At 36.7% G+C, this 18,074-nt stretch overlaps 1 protein-coding gene across 5 annotated transcripts in view; it reads left to right on the top strand.

The window, feature by feature from the left end:
- Positions 1-12,327: 12,327 nt before the first annotated feature.
- Positions 12,328-18,074, top strand: part of LOC111609307 (target of Nesh-SH3-like) — a 32,394-nt gene continuing 26,647 nt past the window's right edge. For 2 of the 5 annotated variants that reach the window (XM_023336876.1, XM_023336877.1), the window contains exon 1: positions 12,328-12,628. In XM_023336876.1, the coding sequence (XP_023192644.1) occupies positions 12,529-12,628 (100 nt within the window). In that variant the 5' untranslated portion in view covers positions 12,328-12,528. The remainder of the gene's footprint in view (positions 12,629-18,074) is intronic. The other 3 variants (XM_023336875.1, XM_023336878.1, XM_023336879.1) reach the window with 3 other exon arrangements.

Below are 18,074 nucleotides of genomic sequence, written 5' to 3'. Positions count from 1 at the left end.
CATATTCTTTCCTTTTTTCCCATGATGGGTTGAATAGTGAGATGTTTCAAAGCTTGCCATATGACATGCAAACCTTGTTTCAAACAAGGTAATTAAATGGCGACATGTACATGGTTAAAACTGCACAAACGTGGAGCTTTTGTTGTTAGAGCCTCTTGGAAGTTAAAGCCTCATGAGCATGACTAACTATTTCCACAGACATTCATTTGCATTTTTTAAGTATTCCTGCAAGTACTTGATGGTTCTCATTAATCATAACTTTGAACATTTTCCAGTTTCTGATGTTTTGCAAATCAGTTTTTTTTTTTCCGTTTTTCTTTTTTGTAAGTCTCCCCAGCAGAGCAGTTTCCTTCTCACTGTGAATGACTCAGTGTTGTTGTTGTGATCAGAATAGACGGGAAACATGGTAAACAACTGCTGGCCAATCCATGCCGAGTCTTCCTGGCTCGGTTTGAGGACGTCCTTGGTCCAAAAGTACTCCGACGTGTCCTGGACTCTGGCTGATCACCGTTTGAGGACGAGAGTTTGACGCTAAAAGCAAGACACCTCTTTGAAGACGCGTGTTTCATGACGACTGTGAACAAACACTGTTGTTAGCGCTAAAGATGTGTACAGCAGAAACAGCTGAGATGTGTGCATTACACAGCAGTCACCCAGATCTGGGATTGCTGAGCCACTTAAATACAAATCTGAGTCACTAAACAAGCATCAGATTTTCACCAACTTCAACCTCGTAAATTTCAATTTCAAGTGAACATTAAATTGCTTCAATGTAGTCAGCTTCATATTTGCGTCAGACAGACATTAATTATGTCACTGCATGTGGTTAAACAAAGAACACAGCGTTCTTCACACAGCTCTGTGTTGTAACACCTAAACAAATATCTTTTGAATCGGTCTGAATATCTGAATGATTTATTTTTTTATTGTACGAGTTGTGAGTAGTTTCTACGTCAGACGATTCCTCATATCTCTCTTTATTTCTTGGCAGGACCCACATGTAATTTGAAATCGTGCAATCATAAAGTTCACTAAATGCCCGCCAAAACACTATTACAAGCTTGTCTTGCGGTTTTATGGCGTTTAACAGTTATGGACTTGAAGTAAATGATGCTCCAGCAGCATCACTTTTCTGCCCGTCTGTGACTGCAGCACCAGTGGGTTTATTTCCAGCTAAGCCAAGCTACAGCTGAGATACTGGACGTGTTGAAACTTCTGTGGCGTGTTGGAGAAATGACTTGATAACAAGACGTTGTCTCATGTTACAACATACAGATGTTCTGTCTGCGCTAATGAAGATGTACTTACCTCAGAATGGTGAATGTGACTTCAAAGGCAGACCAGTTTGACCTTTTTAGGTACTGAGTTTTACAAGTAGCCTTTTGAGCACTCAGAGAGGGCACAGAGCAGTAACCTTTACAAACCACTGAACCATGAAAAAAGAACTTTTTAAAAAAAATTTTTTGATTAAACAGAACAAGGTTTATTTGGAGCCCATAAACCTTAGAAGAAGAAATTCTTGTAAAATAAAAAGATTGATTGATTTATATTATGTAGAATCATTTTATTGTGAAATTAGAGAAACCATAATAGATTGTAAAACACTATCTTCTTATCTGCATACATAAAATAGTCATCACATTTGATTATCATCTGATTAATTCTGTTGTGAAAATAAAAAATATATATGTTAATAAATAAAACAAAATACCATTGCCTTAGTCTACCTATTTCCATTAACATTTTGTTGGTAACATATTATGTAAGATCAACATTTTGGGAGCTTTTTATAATATTACATTATTGTCACATCAAAAATATTTCTGGAGTGCTGCTCTATTTTTTTCATTCGTGTCTGAGAAATCCATCAGGTGCATTTACAAAGCACAACCTAAAGCTTCTCCAAATAGAGTATGTTTGTTTTTATTATCTTTCTTAAAGAGAACCAGGCAAATTTGAAGGTGTCAAATTGCAAAGTGAAATTTCTTAAGTCATCTTTGATATGCACAGCATTTTTATAACCACTGAAGGTAACATAGTTACTTGATTGTGCTATAAAATGGCACTGAGTGCCTGGAAAACACATAATACCGCCCCTTTAAGAGCCTCTGTGAACTGAGTAAATAGCCACAGGTGGCTCTGGAGCTGCAGCTTGCATGCCGCTGGTGTTGAGGGTTGATGTCTGAGCTCAGATGGTTTGGTGATTCTTAAGACTGAAAAGTTCTCCTGGTGCAGCAGCAGCACACGGCCAACTTTACACTCTACACCTAAATGTGTATGCTCCATGCAAAATGGGAACACGTCAAAAGCAACACTCGTATGTAAAAATGTATTTTTGAGCTTCATTTCTTTATGCTCAGACTCAGATTATTTGGTGGGCTGTGTTCATTATAATAAATGTTATTCCACAATAACCTACAAATTTCATTCTGATTGTGCAAGGCTGTATTTATGCTTGTAGTCCCTTTAAAAGTCATATTTTTTTATGGTTTTGTTTTACTTTCCCATGATTTATTTATAAATAAACAGTCCCTGCTCCTGCAGCGGCCTTCCATCTACAGACGAAAGGACAGACAGATGAACCTCTTTGGACACCTGGATAGAGTTAGATTCATAAATATATCTCTTACGAGGTGAAACAAGGACTGCTCACTAAGCTGAAACAGCTTAGAGTCTTTTTGTCATCTATCACATACTGATTTACTCTGGATGCTGTCCATGGAAATTCTCCATCGTTCCAGTTTGACTTCACCTTCAAGCTCGCAAAGGACTGACAGGAAAACGAAAAGCAGAACCGATACAGTATAGTAAAGTTAATTTTTACGATCAGGGATGAACTGCATTAACAGTGTCAAAATCTTTGCATTTTCTTTGCATTTTTATCTAAAACCGTTCATTTTATTCTGTTCAATCCAAGTTGTATTTTCAGTCATACAACAATAAATAGCAGAAGTTTCTGTAACAACATAGGGTGAGATGAACCTTGTTATCAGACTGAACCCACCTGGTTATTTTTGAGTCATCTCCAAACATTAAATTATATCCAACTCACGCAAATGATCATAATAAATAAAATACTAACATACTCTGTGCACAAAGACGTCAAAACAATTTGTGTTTCCACTGTGTTCCTCCTGATTTACTCTGCGTACCTGATGCTCCAATATAAGCCTTTATTTCCGTATGCATCTACAAAATCTGTTTTTCTCAAGTTGAATAGTTTCCAACATGCTGGAGTACAAAAAATGATTCTAGCACAATGATTTGTGATTTTAGGAGTACATGTGTTATGTAAAGCATTCCTGTTTAAACCATTGGTAAAGCTGTAGCTTCCTCTGCACCTTGTACTTGAATATGCTGTGTTTTAAATTCAGATAGTTAATAGGCTTTTGGAACCGTGGAGAATCCAGCCAATAATGGAAAAATATGGATGGTTAATAAAACACCTCGTTATTTATATCTACCTAAAGAGAGTGGTGACTCACTGTTTGATGAGTGAGTCCTTTGGTAATACAATATATAAACTAAACTAGCCATTTCTTGATCACAAATCTTCAGCTATTGCTCTTTTTTGTCAGTTGTTGAAAGTATAGCTAGGTGAAACGCAAAACAAATTGTGTAAAAAGTGACAATTATGCGAAGCTGAAAGATGTGTTATGTATTCCTGTGAAATTTCCAGATTATTACTTTAATTCTGGGGATTTGTTTGGGATCCTTTAAGCTGTCAGCTTTAGGCTGCTGGCTTCATCCTCCCATTTAATGTGGTAATTTATCTCTCTGAACACTCCAATGTCAAAAATATGTGAACTCTTGCACAGAAAGCATGCACACTTCTACAGTCAAGCACACAAAATGAGAACCACATTGGACATTCGGCATCTCTGTCATGCCCTCTGAGACAGATTTAAAATGGGTGATATATGATTCCTGCGCTTTTCCTGTCCTGTTGTCTTTCTAAATGGCCTTGCTTTATCACTGCATGCCCCACTGCCTTCCAGAAAATGACTGCTCATTACCACATGGAGGCTGGCAAAAACTCTCTTTTTTGCAGGATCTTGACAATAGGGCTGAGGGTCTTGTGTTTTTAAAGGATTTGTGGTTAACACTTTGACCTCATGACAAGACAGCTTTTGATTTTGGCTGTGTAGACTTTTTGTCTGAATACGTTTGTCATTTGTCAAGACAGAATATTAGGTCAACTTGTGATTCCAAACGTGTTTTTTCCGCTGCATTATCTCATGTCTTTTTTGTTATGATGGACACTGTTGCTTTGTCCCTGCAACAGCTAGTACCCCGTGCAAGCTAATTTTGCTTGAAAAATAGAATATGTGGTGGAAAACTAACAGTGTGCATGTCCTTAAAGACGCCATCTTGACAGCACTATGTGACGGTGGCAGCATCATTGTATGGGAATGTTTTTCTTTAGCAAGGAAAGTGATGCTAGTCAGAGTTAATGGGACGATGGATAGAGCTAAACATGAGGCAACATTGGAGCAAAACCTCAAAGAAGCAACAAGGGACTTAACACTGAAGATGGAGGTTCGCCTTTCAGCTGGACAATGACCATAAACATGCAGCTGGAGCTGCAACTAAACTACTTAGAGTTCATGTGATACTGGTTAACCCTTTTGGCTTTTAGCCTCAAAACTCCACCTGGATATTTTTGCTTTTTTTAATTGTAAAAATTTCTTTAAATATCCTGTGAGTAAATCATTTTTTCCATTCTCCATAACAACTGGAACTTTCAATATCTAGCAGCTATTTACAATTTACAGTCTATTACAGTCTGAAACCAATTGCAGACAAATTGCACAAATGACTTCCAATTGAGAATTTGCAACAAGTCTTGAACAAATCTGTTCAGTGATGCTACTTATTCAACCTGAGCTAATTTACTAAGGAAATTATCAAAAACATGGGGCTCTGTAAACCTAGTTGGGACTAATGACAAACAAGCATGGTGCTGTGGTTGCAGAGAAAGATAAACCTACAAAGTACTGATTAAAGGAAAATGAATATAAATTAATTCCAAACTTCCAGATAATTTTTTTAATTAGATAATCTTTTCCCCTCCACTTCACTATTACAACTTTGCGATTGTCCATCCTGCTGGAGCAATTTTATTTATTTTTTCCTCTCATACATCCTCTATCTCGCCACTGCTGCTGAAGAGCACTGGTACCATGAAAGGATTTCACAATTTTAATTTAAAACAATAAGCACCCTCCTCTGAGTCATCATTACCAGCAGTTTTTACATTGCTTTGGTGCGGAGAGCAGTAATTCTTTCAGCTGCTCACGTTTTGTCCTGGGACTTAACAAGAAGCAATGAAACAAAACGCCTGGGTCGTCTGAATAAGACATCTGTGAACAATTGTGTGATTTCATCTGATTGGGAAATCTGTCCAGCTTGATATAAACATGAACCGTTACGCCAATCAAGTATCCTTGAATTAGAACGTTTTTGGAGCATTTGTCCATGTATCATGTACAGAATTGAGAACCTGCATACTGTACTTTAATGAGGTTTCATAGGTTCTAACCTGAAAACAACAAGAACTAAACACAGTTAAAAGTTCAGTCATTTGCCTCAAAAGTTGCTAATGACCAAACAGTGTGACAACAGGAAAGTGGTTGCCATGGTGTAGCATGATATTGGAAAAAAAAAAGAAAAGCATCCATATTTTAAAGTCTGAAGCAGTTTTCTCTTCAGCTGACATTCAGTTAATGATCTCATTGTTTTGAAAAGTAAAAAAATACTCTCCGTATTCAAAGTGACTGTCTGTCTAAATGAAGAATCAAGACTGAGCTGGGAGTAACCTGCTGCTCTTGGCTTCAACCAGACACATTTTCCAGCTTCCTGCACAGACTGAATGCAAACGTTACAGAGAAAAAGTCATGATCCTACAGTTTTACTATGTCTGCTATATAATGTGGATTGATCGGAGAGGTCCCCTTTGACAGAATTTTTCCATCTTAAGATTGTAGATTGGGATTTTTGGATAAGCCACATAAAGTCATCCCCTTCATTGTTTTCAAACCGAATGCAAAAACATTTGAGTTTTTGGGACTACTGCCTTTTTCCCTATTTCTGATACAGTTTTCTGGCTGAGTGGTCTACATGTTGGCAGATTCTCATGAGTGTGTGTCAAAAATGTATCCCATGGAGAAAAGGGAGAGCAGATCAGTGATGAGAAAAGCAGAAAGAGAATAACTTCCCTGATCCATTCCCCTAAAACCTACTCCCACCTGACTATTCATGGATAGAAGGAGAAGAACAAATAGATTCATTATCAGGTCCTTCCCTTAATTGCAAATCACTTATTACATACACAGTTTAATAGAATGCCAGAGAAAACATCAACCAAATTGAAACCAAACATCAAGATTTTGCTTTTCTCTATTGTGGGAAAGCTCATGAGAAAATTCCCACAAAGTGGGATAACTAGTGACTTTCTATCTTTTCTTCTTCACATGTATCACTCATGACAATATTTATTTCCATGACTGAACTTGAGAAATGTATAAAAAAAAGATAAATGAAATCTGGCATAAGTGCATAACACTACAACCACTCAAGGTAAAAGTACTAATAGGAAAATCACACACTCACAATACACTTCATAAGGTGAAGAGCTACATGCTGATTTGTCCAGTGAGGATGAGGAAGAGAAGTTTTGTAGAGCTCTAACTTGACAAACCTAAATTGTCCGTAGCTCACCAAACTGCTGAATAACCACTTGTGACAAAAATTAAAATGGTGAAAACTAAAATCGCGGTAATTTCCATAGATGTTGTAAATATTCTTTGCATCACTACTCTAACGTGTTAGCATTCTCATTTTTCCCCACATAAACGTTTCCGAAATACCTGTCAGTCGGGAGCCAAGCAGGGATTGTGTGAAATATGACAACAATAAATGGCAGGAACTGAAAGTCTCACTTTCCAACACATGAGGTGATATTTTATACGAGGCAATATTTTACGTTATGTTTTTTATGGAGTCGCAGTCCATCTGTCCGTTTTCATACGACAGGTTATTTGTTCCAAATTAAAGCTACACAGTAGGTAGTAGGGAGGAGTTAAAATACTGATGTGTCTGTAATCAAAGACTCATTCATTTGGCTCATACACTGAGCAAAAACAAATTGTAGCTGCTGCTAAATATACGGAGAAAAATCCATCCATCCTTTTTCTAACACCAATTCATCCTTGGGTGTCATTGGATGCCTCCACACATTCCCATTGTGACAGAAAAGTTTGTTTTAAAGTAACCTGCATCAAAAACAGTAAAATAGCTGATTATTATTTAAAAGCTGTCAACATTTTGAGGTTTTCTAACACCAAAATGCGACGAAATATGGCTGTTAGGGTGACTCGGTTTATAATTATGGACGCCATGCATATGTTTGTGAATGCTGATGTTTTTTGAGTCATGTTATCCTAGACACCAATTATTCATAAATCACCATTACCATGCCTGTCAAAGCGATTTTTTCATAACGTATGTTTTGGGGCAAGAAAGTTGAGCAGTGGCCTGGGAATGATTCCAACAGTAAATGTTTACCAAAATGTCATAAAATCTTTTCGCTAATGAAAGATGAAATGACGACTACAATAAACAAAAAAGGATGCAAAAAAGAGAAGATGAATTACATCAGTGGAAACACAACGGTGATTTAGAAGGAGACCTGAGAGAAAAATAGTATGAAATATGGATGAAACAAGTTATAGATTGGAAAATAAGTTAATTAAATTACAAAGTAAAGAGTTTTCTGGTAATAAAATAAATGTTTTAAAGTACATGCTTTGGTTCGATTATTTTCAAATAGCCTATGATTGATGTTATCAAAAAGCAATCTTTGAATTTTTTTTTAGAATAAAATAAAAAGGCAAATGAGTTTGAGACTCAAAGCGTGACTGTCAAGAAGTTTCAATATTTGAACAAAGCTTATACATGGGAAGGCAGTCAATATTGTAACCAAAACAGAAAAGCCCAAAAACCAATAAAAAGAAAAAAAAAAGCTGAACAAGAGACTTTCTAAAATGTTCTCCAAAACTTAAAAAAACAAAATAAATGTCAGAAAAAATAGACATAACCAATATCCATCGAAAAGATTATTTTTAAATCTGGCACAACAATAATTATGTGCTTGAAAACTCGGTAACATTAAGTCACATATACACTTCACTTTTATGTCTCGCTATGAAACATTTAAAAACTGCGGTGCATTCGTAAGATTTGCTCTAAAAATACAAAATTGTACACTCAACTTCCAAAAAGTTTGAGCTCACTGACTATTTTCTTCTCCAAAGTCTGGGGATCACCTAGGTGCTTTTTGGGAAATGTGAGACGAGTCGTGGTGGTCCATTTCCCCCAGCCTCTGTCATATTGTTGAATCATGACACGAAACACTAATTTTAACTGAGGCAAGTGAGGTCTGCAGAGCTTCAGATGTTATCCTTGGCACTTTGTTAATCTACTGGGTTGTCATTGATGCACTTAGGTAGTAATTTTGACAGGCTGGCTTCTCCTGGGAAGGTTCATCACCTTTGTGGATAATGGCTCTCACTGTGGTTGAAAGGAATCCTAAAGCATTAGAATTTTTTTTTAACTCTTTCCAGACTCAAGAGTAACAGATAATATATAAGTGCCTTTATATATTATCTGTTTTTGAATTTTATTTTTTATATTACAGGTTTTGTAGCAAACAGGATTGGGAAAGTGAATAAAAATGAGAAAAGGTTTACTGAGCTCACTTATCGTACAAGCTTCCATGGAGCATAAAACAATTGCTTTTTGTATTTACGAAAGGTTAACCTTGGCTCATTTGTTTAATAATCGAAAGATTATTTGATCAAAGATCAAAAACTCTTGAAATCAACAAGGGGCAAATACTTTTACAGTGTACCATATGTCATTGAAGTTCAACTTCAGAAAATACGTAGAGCTATTTTGCTGTTTCATAAACTCAGCACGTCAGAACATCAGAAACTGTAATATTTATCTATCTATCTATCTATCTATCTATCTATCTATCTATCTATCTATCTATCTATCTATCTATCTATCTATCTATCTATCTATCTATCTATCTATCTATCTATCTATCTATCTATCTATCTATCTATCTATCTATCTATCTATCTATCTATCTATCTATCTATCTATCTATCTATCTATCTATCTATCTATCTATCTATCTATATATATAGCACTTCAGTTTGTAAGATAAAAAAAAATAAGTTGCTGATGTCAGAACATCAGAAACTGTAATATATATATATATATATATATATATATATATATATATATATATATATATATATATATATATATATATTTTTTTTTTTTTTTTTTTTTTTTTTTTTTTTAAGGGAGCACTTCAGTTTGTAAGATAAAAAAATAAGTTGCTTTGCTTGTGATGTAGTTTTTCCTGCTTGTCATATAAATTGGTATAAAATGCAGCCTTGCACAGCTACCTGGTTAACACTCTGGATGTGCCTAGCATCAAATTATAGACAAAACAACAACAGGGATCAGTATAGTGGGTTTAGTCAGGCACTTTCATCCCAGTTATTTAAAATTCTGTCCCAAAAATTGGATAAGGAGATCTAAAATTAAACTTTGTTGTCTTGGTTTTAGAATTGTGCTTCATATAAACTGAACAGATATTTTTACCTATTTGTGCCTGCTACTTAGTGTCATAGTTGGAGCAACAAGCAAACTTGTTAGAAAAATTATTCTCCAGGTTCATTTACTTATGAGTTTATTTTACGAGTAATGTTTTCATATTATTCTTTTTATATTATTATTCTGTTTTATGTTTACTTAACTTCTCTCTTTTGTAGTACTTTATTAATCTTTTGTAGTACTTTATTAATCTTTTGTAGTACATTATTAACTTTGTTTAGGATGTTTGCCTGGAAGCTAAAAACGTTAAAACATACATGTGTTATTAGCTCCATGTGAAACGGATCAGTTGTGGTCAGCCACATGCCCTTGTAAGGGCATGTCCACAGAAGGTTCCAGAACATAAAGATCGTTGGTCAATTTTCTGTGTGACTGTGTAAAGAAGCCCAACGTCCTTTTTCTATATAATAAAGAGTAATGCAAAGAAAGATCTGGCAGAGTTGATTCCAGACAGTGTTTGACAGCGATTTTTTGCGTCTGTTTTCAACTCTCCTCTTCTGCAGAAAAGTAACCTTTGTCTCTGGTTGATTCTTTGCAGGTTAGGACATAAAATAAACCTATCAAAACTTTTCAGGGTTTTCAAGACTTCTGGTCAGCTGTACAGTAGTACTTGTATTAAACTGTTGACAGTAAAAAAAAAAAAAGAGAAAGAAATCAGTATTTGCACTGGTGACTTGTTCAGGCTTCAGCCTGTCAAGTGACAAACCAGGTTTGAAAAATAACATTTAGCTAAATTAATAAATGTTGCCAACCAATGTGACACTTTTACTCCAACAGCCTGCTTTGCAAATATAAATAAAATTACGGCACAAAAGACAAGGAGGTAATTCTATAGCAGAAATAACAATGGTTGTAGGTTAGTTTTGGAGGAATTTTCAAACTGAATTTTTATTTTAACAGGAACTAATTTCTCTACATGAAGTAATGTAAAGTCTTTCATCAGTGGAGAAAACATCTGCCATGTTTCCCCTCATCTCAAACAAAACCCAGTCAGCAGTGCAGTCATTGCTTGTCACAAGTGAAACGTTTCATTGTTTTCCTTGTGTACAGTCTATGATTCATCTGTAACAATAGACTCTGGCATGACGGAGGCTGGAATACAAACTCTCCGTTCAGGGACTTCCCTGGGAAACACACCTCCTTTGGTAGATGACATCATTTCTTGTCTCATGTGATGACATGTGAAACACGGCATGGAAGGGTGGAGATATTAAGCATCCGACGAAACACATATGCAAGCAGACGTGTGTGTCCTTGAGACCTCACTCAGGGAGAAATTTTTGGCAGACAATAAGAAAACGATAACACGTTCGTATACACACAAACGTGAGCGGCTGTTAAAGGGGATTACATATTAACACATGGAAGCTGAAGAAAGATCATGATGCAGTGCTGTCATCATGAGACTGCAAGGCACCTAGTGATGTCTGGTGCAAAAAGTACTTATTTTTAAGTAATGCAATGCATGTGATGTTAATGTGATTATCATTACCTTTTACTTACTGAATGGACGATGAGAAGTAGGCTTCACAGTGTTGCACAGAAAGAAGGTGTTGGGTCTAAATCTCATCGATGTCTTTCCAGTGTGACGTTTGTATGAATCTCTCCGTGCAAATATGGAGAGATTCTTCTTTGGGTCCTCCAGCTTCGTCCCATGTTGCAAAAACATGCATGTTTAAATGATTGGACTGTTTTTTGCACCTAATCCTCGCAAGTTCAGAGTGGGGTGGATGATGAGTGTGTAGAAAAAGTTCCATAGCATCAATTAGGAAGAGTCTCACAATAATACTGGAGTAGCTGCAGATATCCACAACGCAGATGGAAGAATCTGTTGTGCACTACAAAACTCAATCCTTTCTGGAAGAATGACTAGCCAGCGTTCAAAGAATGCCATAAGAGTTTCGTTCAATTTGTATGGAACTTGCTTTACCACAAGTCAAAACAGGAAACAGCAAATGTATTAGAAGTTGTTCTGTTCAGATGAATAAAATATATATATATCTTGATTTTCATATTATGAAATGAATCTTTGTCTGGAGAAAAACGAACAAAAAACTCTAAAACATCATTTGGTGGAACATGAAGGTGGTAGCATCATGCTGAGGTAATCCTCTTAGGCTAAATACATCCGCACACAACAATTTCTAGATTTTCATCCATAGACGTTTTGAAAACCATCTACAGTTTTCTTCCATATCAAGATTATGTTGGCCTTTCAGAATGAAGTTTGAGTTTGTAGTGTGACAAAATGAGAAAAACGTATTCAGGGGTGAATACTTTTGCAAGGCACTGTGGGCATTGGTGGAAGCAGGTTGTGAGAAGTTGCTCAGTTTATAGAAACAGAGCTGGCAAACTAGTGTTGGGACGACTTTGTCAGGATTATGCTTTATTAATGCACAAAAGTGACACAGCTATTGGTGTACTGAGCAACATGTACAAGGATAAACCAGCTTTCTCAACTTCCAGTTATCACACTCAGAATTAACAAACTGTAACCATAGATGGCACATGGTGTGTGACAAGGAATGAAATTAAAAAGGAAAGAGGGAGAAAAGAGGAGATAGGAGTGTGAGGACAGTGGGTGTGCCTTGTTTTGCACGTTCCCTCCCTCCATCAGAGAGTTATAGATGTAGCAGAAGCAGCCTGCAGCATCCACACCTCCTGGTCCTGAGAGCGCCACTCGTACTGAGAGCATCCAAAGAAGTCCAGCTGCTCAGAAAAGCCACCTGGATTCCTGTGGCTGAACCGAAAACTTCTCACAGCGTCTGTCTTTTGGAGTCAACCCCTGATCTCATTCACGTCACCGCAGGCCGTTTCCACCAGAGACTGATAAAGATGCCGCAGCAGCACTCACACTGCTTTCTGCTCCTTTTCCTCACGGCTTTCCTCATCGGGATGGCTCTGTCTCTTCCATCAATTTCTCACAGGCGCAGGGGTGAGTGAGAGCTGCACTGGTTTTGTCATGTGATTCATCTGCATCGGGGGACACACATGATGTGATGAAGTTGATGTATTTATCTTGGTTCTCGTAAACTTCTTGAGCAACAAATGTCCATCTGCTGCCTAAGATGAATGGATAAGAAATCTGTTTTTCTCATAAGTGGGTTGGCAACATATCTGCACCACTTAAGAGGATTTAAGACTGCATAAAATGTATTGTAGGACAAGCTGGGAAAATGGCATAATGTGGTCAGCAAGATTGATACTAGCATCACTTAAAAATGCCGAAAAATTGATTATGTTTCCAAACACTGAAGGCATGCATAGAGAAATAGATGATATATTAAACTTAATTACAAAATTAATTACATGTAGCCATATTTATATAAGAAAAACAAAGATGATCTGTTTGTAAGTCATGCATAGTTTTTTGATTATTTTCTTCCCAAACCAAAACCAAAAAAGTGGATTTGATTCAGTTTTCTGATTCTCTGAAATGTTGCCAAACTCAATTTCCAAAGGAGAAACTTTATTTAAAGTATGTAATTAAACCACTTTGATGAAAGTATGATTACAGGATATTTGGGACAGTCAAAACTAATTTATCCAGTTTTTTATGCATTGAAATCAGAGTGAAATATTTTCCATGTAAGTGGTCAATTGACATGTGAAACAAACTAGATTGATTGCTTTTATTGGAACAAATCTTACCCGTGTTTGAATTTTAGGTTTGTTTTGTTCCATAATCATTTTGGAAACTGTAATCTTTATTGTGAGGGGATTTTTTTCTACAATGAAATAAATCTGACAGGAAGAAACAAATAGTTTTAACAAAGTAAAAATAACCATAACGGAGGTATTTTTAACATATACATTTGAAGTTGATCAAAGTGTGTATGAAGTTCTATTGAGTTTCCCAGGATTACAAATGAAAGGTGTCATGGCCGCTTTTCAAAATGAGAAAGACAACAGTACATACAATACACATAAAGTGTGTTGATCTTCATAAAATCAAGACATTTCCATAAAAATGTACCTGTCTGACTGAACTCCCCGACTCACCGCGGCAATTAAAAAGCTTAAAACAACCAAACCATGTGATTTTGAGCAGTTGAATGAGTAAGAATCAATTTTATGGTAACAAATACTGCTGTCGGGTCTGGCAAGAAACAAAGGATAAAAATGGCTACTGCTACACATGGTGGATGGTCTTTAATGCTGTGGGTTTGTTTCGTTGCTAAAGGCTATGCAGTGCTACACAGTGGTGGTTTGAAACTTTGAAATATCATGAGACTTTTACACAGAAATCTTGTGTCCTCTTCCAGAAAACTGGCTAATGACCCTAAATGTAAAAATGGTCAGATCAAAACAGAAGTGTCTCATTGCCATCAGTCCCAGAGCTAAATGTTGGAGAAATCCTCTGAGGCGAGTTGAAGAGAAGAGAGCATAAAACAGGATGAAGAGTCTGGATGATTTAGCAAGATTGTGCAAAGAGGAACAATCAAACATCCTCCTCTCTGTACACTCCCACCTCGACAAACATTGCAGAGGAAGACTGAGTGGTAGCTGTCCTGTTGGGAAGAGGGAACCATAGAAGGTATGGGTGCTAATAATTAACACTTGTAAATAAATGTGCCCAAACTACTGGCTGATCTCAGAGGTGTTAGTATTTTTGGAAGACAACAACACAGCTGTGGGTAAATATGATTAAACTTTCAGTCTGTGTTTGACTACTAAAGGCTTTCTCGGCTTTTATATTCTATTTTTTGTACTCTATTTTACATGCTAGTAATTTAAGTCAGTTAAAAAGGTTGTTTGTTTATTTTTTGGAGTAGTTGGAAAAGGAACCCAAGCATGAAACATAAGAACATCAAAAGTGCATTACAGCATATTAAACCTTCTCAGCCTGATTAGGATTCTTGCTACATTCTTGGAAAGGAGATGAAGTTTCCACAAATGTTTTCCATATTGTCTCATTGTCCTCTTACTGTAGTTTTTCAGTTCTCACATGTGAATTCTTGTGATAATGATTTCCATTTCCAACTCTGTTCTCTGCAGCCCTTTAAAGGCATTATTGGCAGTAAGAGTCATTCTAGTTGAGGTGGTACAAAGCAGCTGACTTAGGTTTGCTGGTGTTTTTTCTGGCTGCTGTACTCAATAAGTTTTTTTTGTGTTGCTGCTCTCTGACCAGAGTCAAATGTCTTTGCTTTTGACAGTAAGAAAAGAACATTATTGTTAAAGTATTCTGGATTTTGGGACGAACTTGCAGCAAGGCGGTCCTGGGTTTGAATCTCAGCCTTCTGTCTTTCTACATGGAGTTTTGAATGTCCTCTCTGTGCATGCATCGGTTCTCTCTGGGTACTCCGACTTCCTCCCACAGTCCAAAAACATGTTAGGTTGACTGGCTTCTCTAACTTTTCCATCTAATCTAAATTTACATGCCAGTTATAGTACTTAGAATAAAAAAATTATTTTAAAAATAGTAAAACAAATATGAAGAAGAAACTTTACATCTTACTTTCCCGCAGTATACACCCTTCAAAACCAGTACTTGCAGTAGCACATGTATATAGGCGACTGCAGCTGGACGCGAAAAGTTTGTCTGAAAGTTGTGGGTTCAGTTCCAGATTCCTGCTGCCACATGTCGATGTGCCATTGAGCAAAGTATTTATCATTAACTTGCCTATCGAGCTGCATATCAGTGTTTGTGAGTGCAAATGGGTGAATACTTAAAGCACTGAGTGGCCAGATACCTAGAGAAGCACTATAAATCTGGTCCAGTTATATGTTAGGACAGTGCAAAGTAATTCCAGTGACAATATCTACTGTTTGCTATATGTTCACTTTAGCACAATTAAACTTGTTTACAAAACAGTCTCAGCAGACATTGAACATTATTGGTGAAAATGTCTTTGTTCTTCATCTAGTGAAGTAATCTTAGAAATTGTATTAAAATATGAGTAGGATAAATTGAAAAGAATATTTCTCAAGTAGAACTGAAAAGAACAGAGCTATGAAACTGCTCCTTGCCATAATTATTTTTCAAAAAGTCACTCAAGGAAATGCAAACAGTTACTAGACACCTCTGACTATCTCTATTGCAAGCATCACTGTGATGTCCATGGCTTTATTTAATTAGTTTAAACACATATCTGTATCTTAATGAGTTTCTTCACCTGGAAAAAAGTGAAATGAAAATCTCAACATTCGTGCACCTTGAACTTTTTTACATTTTGTCAAGACGTAACAAAACATCAGCAATTGTGGATAATTGTGTAGGTGGGAATTTGTGTCCGTCCCCCTTTACTTTAAGACCCCTAAGTCAAATCCAATTGGCACCACCTACTTAGTAGCAGAAGTGCACTTTTTAAGTAATTTAGTCCAAGCATAAATAGATCTGCTATTACACTACACATCACTTTAAACACACCATGCCTCCAGTGAAACATGGTGGTGGCTGCATCATGCTGTGGGGTTCCTTTCATAGTGGACTCTCCGTGTCCACTATGATTGAGCTGTTACATAAGGAAGAATGCCTAAATTGTATCTAAATTTCCTTACGCTTGCCCTCCACGTCTATGTAAATGAAATCTCAACAAAATATATTTAAGGTTGTGGTTTTATGGTGAAAGAATACAATAAAAGTTCAACAGATTTTTGCAGAGTATGACTGACACAGTTTAGCACAAAATACAATCCACAAACTAGAGTCATGCCAGACAAAGCAGAATCTCTTGTCATCACTAGACTAATAAAGTGGTGAGTCTGGCATGAGAGATGAAAGCATGAGATTCATTATTTGGAAAGTTGAGGCGAGATCAGGTTAAAAGTACGATGCGGATGACACATGTAGGGCAGCAGAGATGAAGTGAAGAAGGAGAAGGATAAAGCAGCCATATGAGAAAAAGAAGAAACAGCTGCTGCTCATAGGGGAGTCTGACACTGAGGTGGTGATGTAGTGTGAGAGAGGAGAGACCCACATGGGAGCAGCATGACTGTTTGGGGTAAAATATGAAAATTGCAGGCACGACTTTCTGCAGCCAGGCAGGATTTAAGGTGATGCCCGCATTCAGGCCCAGATATGTGACTATTGATGGATGTGGCCAGAGAGACGTGTGCTGAGTCAAAGGAGATATTCTTAGTACTGAATTTAACTGGTCTCCAGTTATTCCCATTAGAGCTTATGTAGGTCAGGTCCCGTGTCGTTAAAACACCCGCTAAATTATTTCAAAACCTCCTCCGTCTGACTCACGTGAGGCTCTGAGGGATTTTCCCTCTTCATTTCCTTAACTGGATGGAACTGCTACACCAAACAACACAGTCAAACATCTGTCTTTATCTTCACAGTGAGGAGATCCAAGTTTTGCTTCACCTCCTCACTTCCAGAGACCTAAGGCGCATCTCTCCATGACTAAACCCTGCAGTTAAATACAGGCTGGGAACAAATGTGTATCTACAAAATGTATCAGCTTTTTCAGATTTTTTCACATATCAACCACAAACATTAGCATATTAAATTGGAACTTTTTGCGGACCAACACAAAATTACATATATTTGTAAAGTAGAAAAAAATGCTGCCACCATCATGATTCAACATAAAGATAGTTTTTTTTTCAGAGCGCAAACTTTTTTTTCATCACAAATTACATTTTGCATTTTCAGTATTTAGCACACCTGAGTCAACACAACCCTTTTCTGCAGTTACAGCCGTAGGTTTTGTTGAATGTGCCGACGACACATCAGACTAAAACTTTTAGGGTTTCGTCCCCTGACTATAACCAAAAAAGGTCCAGTTTGTAGCTTAGGCTCTATTTATTGCTAAGCCTAAAAATATATTAGGCTCAGTCAGATTGGTAGATTAAATCCTGTAATGTTAACTTTCAAATCTTGCCACAGATTTATGTTTGGACTTTGACTGGGCCATTGTAACACATGAATTTTCTTTGCCAGATCTAACTCTGCTGGAAAATGAACAACAGCTCCATCTTCCTTAAACTATCACCTCCCATAAAGTCTGATGAATTTCCTTATCCAATCTCAAAATAAGCATTTCTACATCATGACACTGCCACCAGCATTTATTATGGTGAGATAATCGTTAGTGAACTAATGTTCTCCAATAAATATTGGAGATTTTCAATACATTATTTTTCCTGCTACCTCTCAGTTACGCCCCATTTCGTGTAGATCTACTGTATTCTTTAAAATATCAGCAAAATTAGACAAATAAGTACACGTGATAATCCTCCTTCAACCGCTGTCACCAGAGCTGCAGATTGAGACACAACGCATTTTAAGTTATCTTGATAATTACTTGCATTTATTCTTATTTCTATGCATGTTTGTTGCATTTTTAACTTGACACCATTGTTTTATTCCCCGTTCAATTGGATTTTGTGTCAGTTTGTGGAGAGATCGACTTTCTAAAGAAAACATTTCA

Source organism: Xiphophorus maculatus, chromosome 7 (assembly GCF_002775205.1).
Source record: "Xiphophorus maculatus strain JP 163 A chromosome 7, X_maculatus-5.0-male, whole genome shotgun sequence".
NCBI lineage: Eukaryota > Metazoa > Chordata > Actinopteri > Cyprinodontiformes > Poeciliidae > Xiphophorus > Xiphophorus maculatus.
This window is presented reverse-complemented; position numbering and strand designations above follow the sequence as displayed.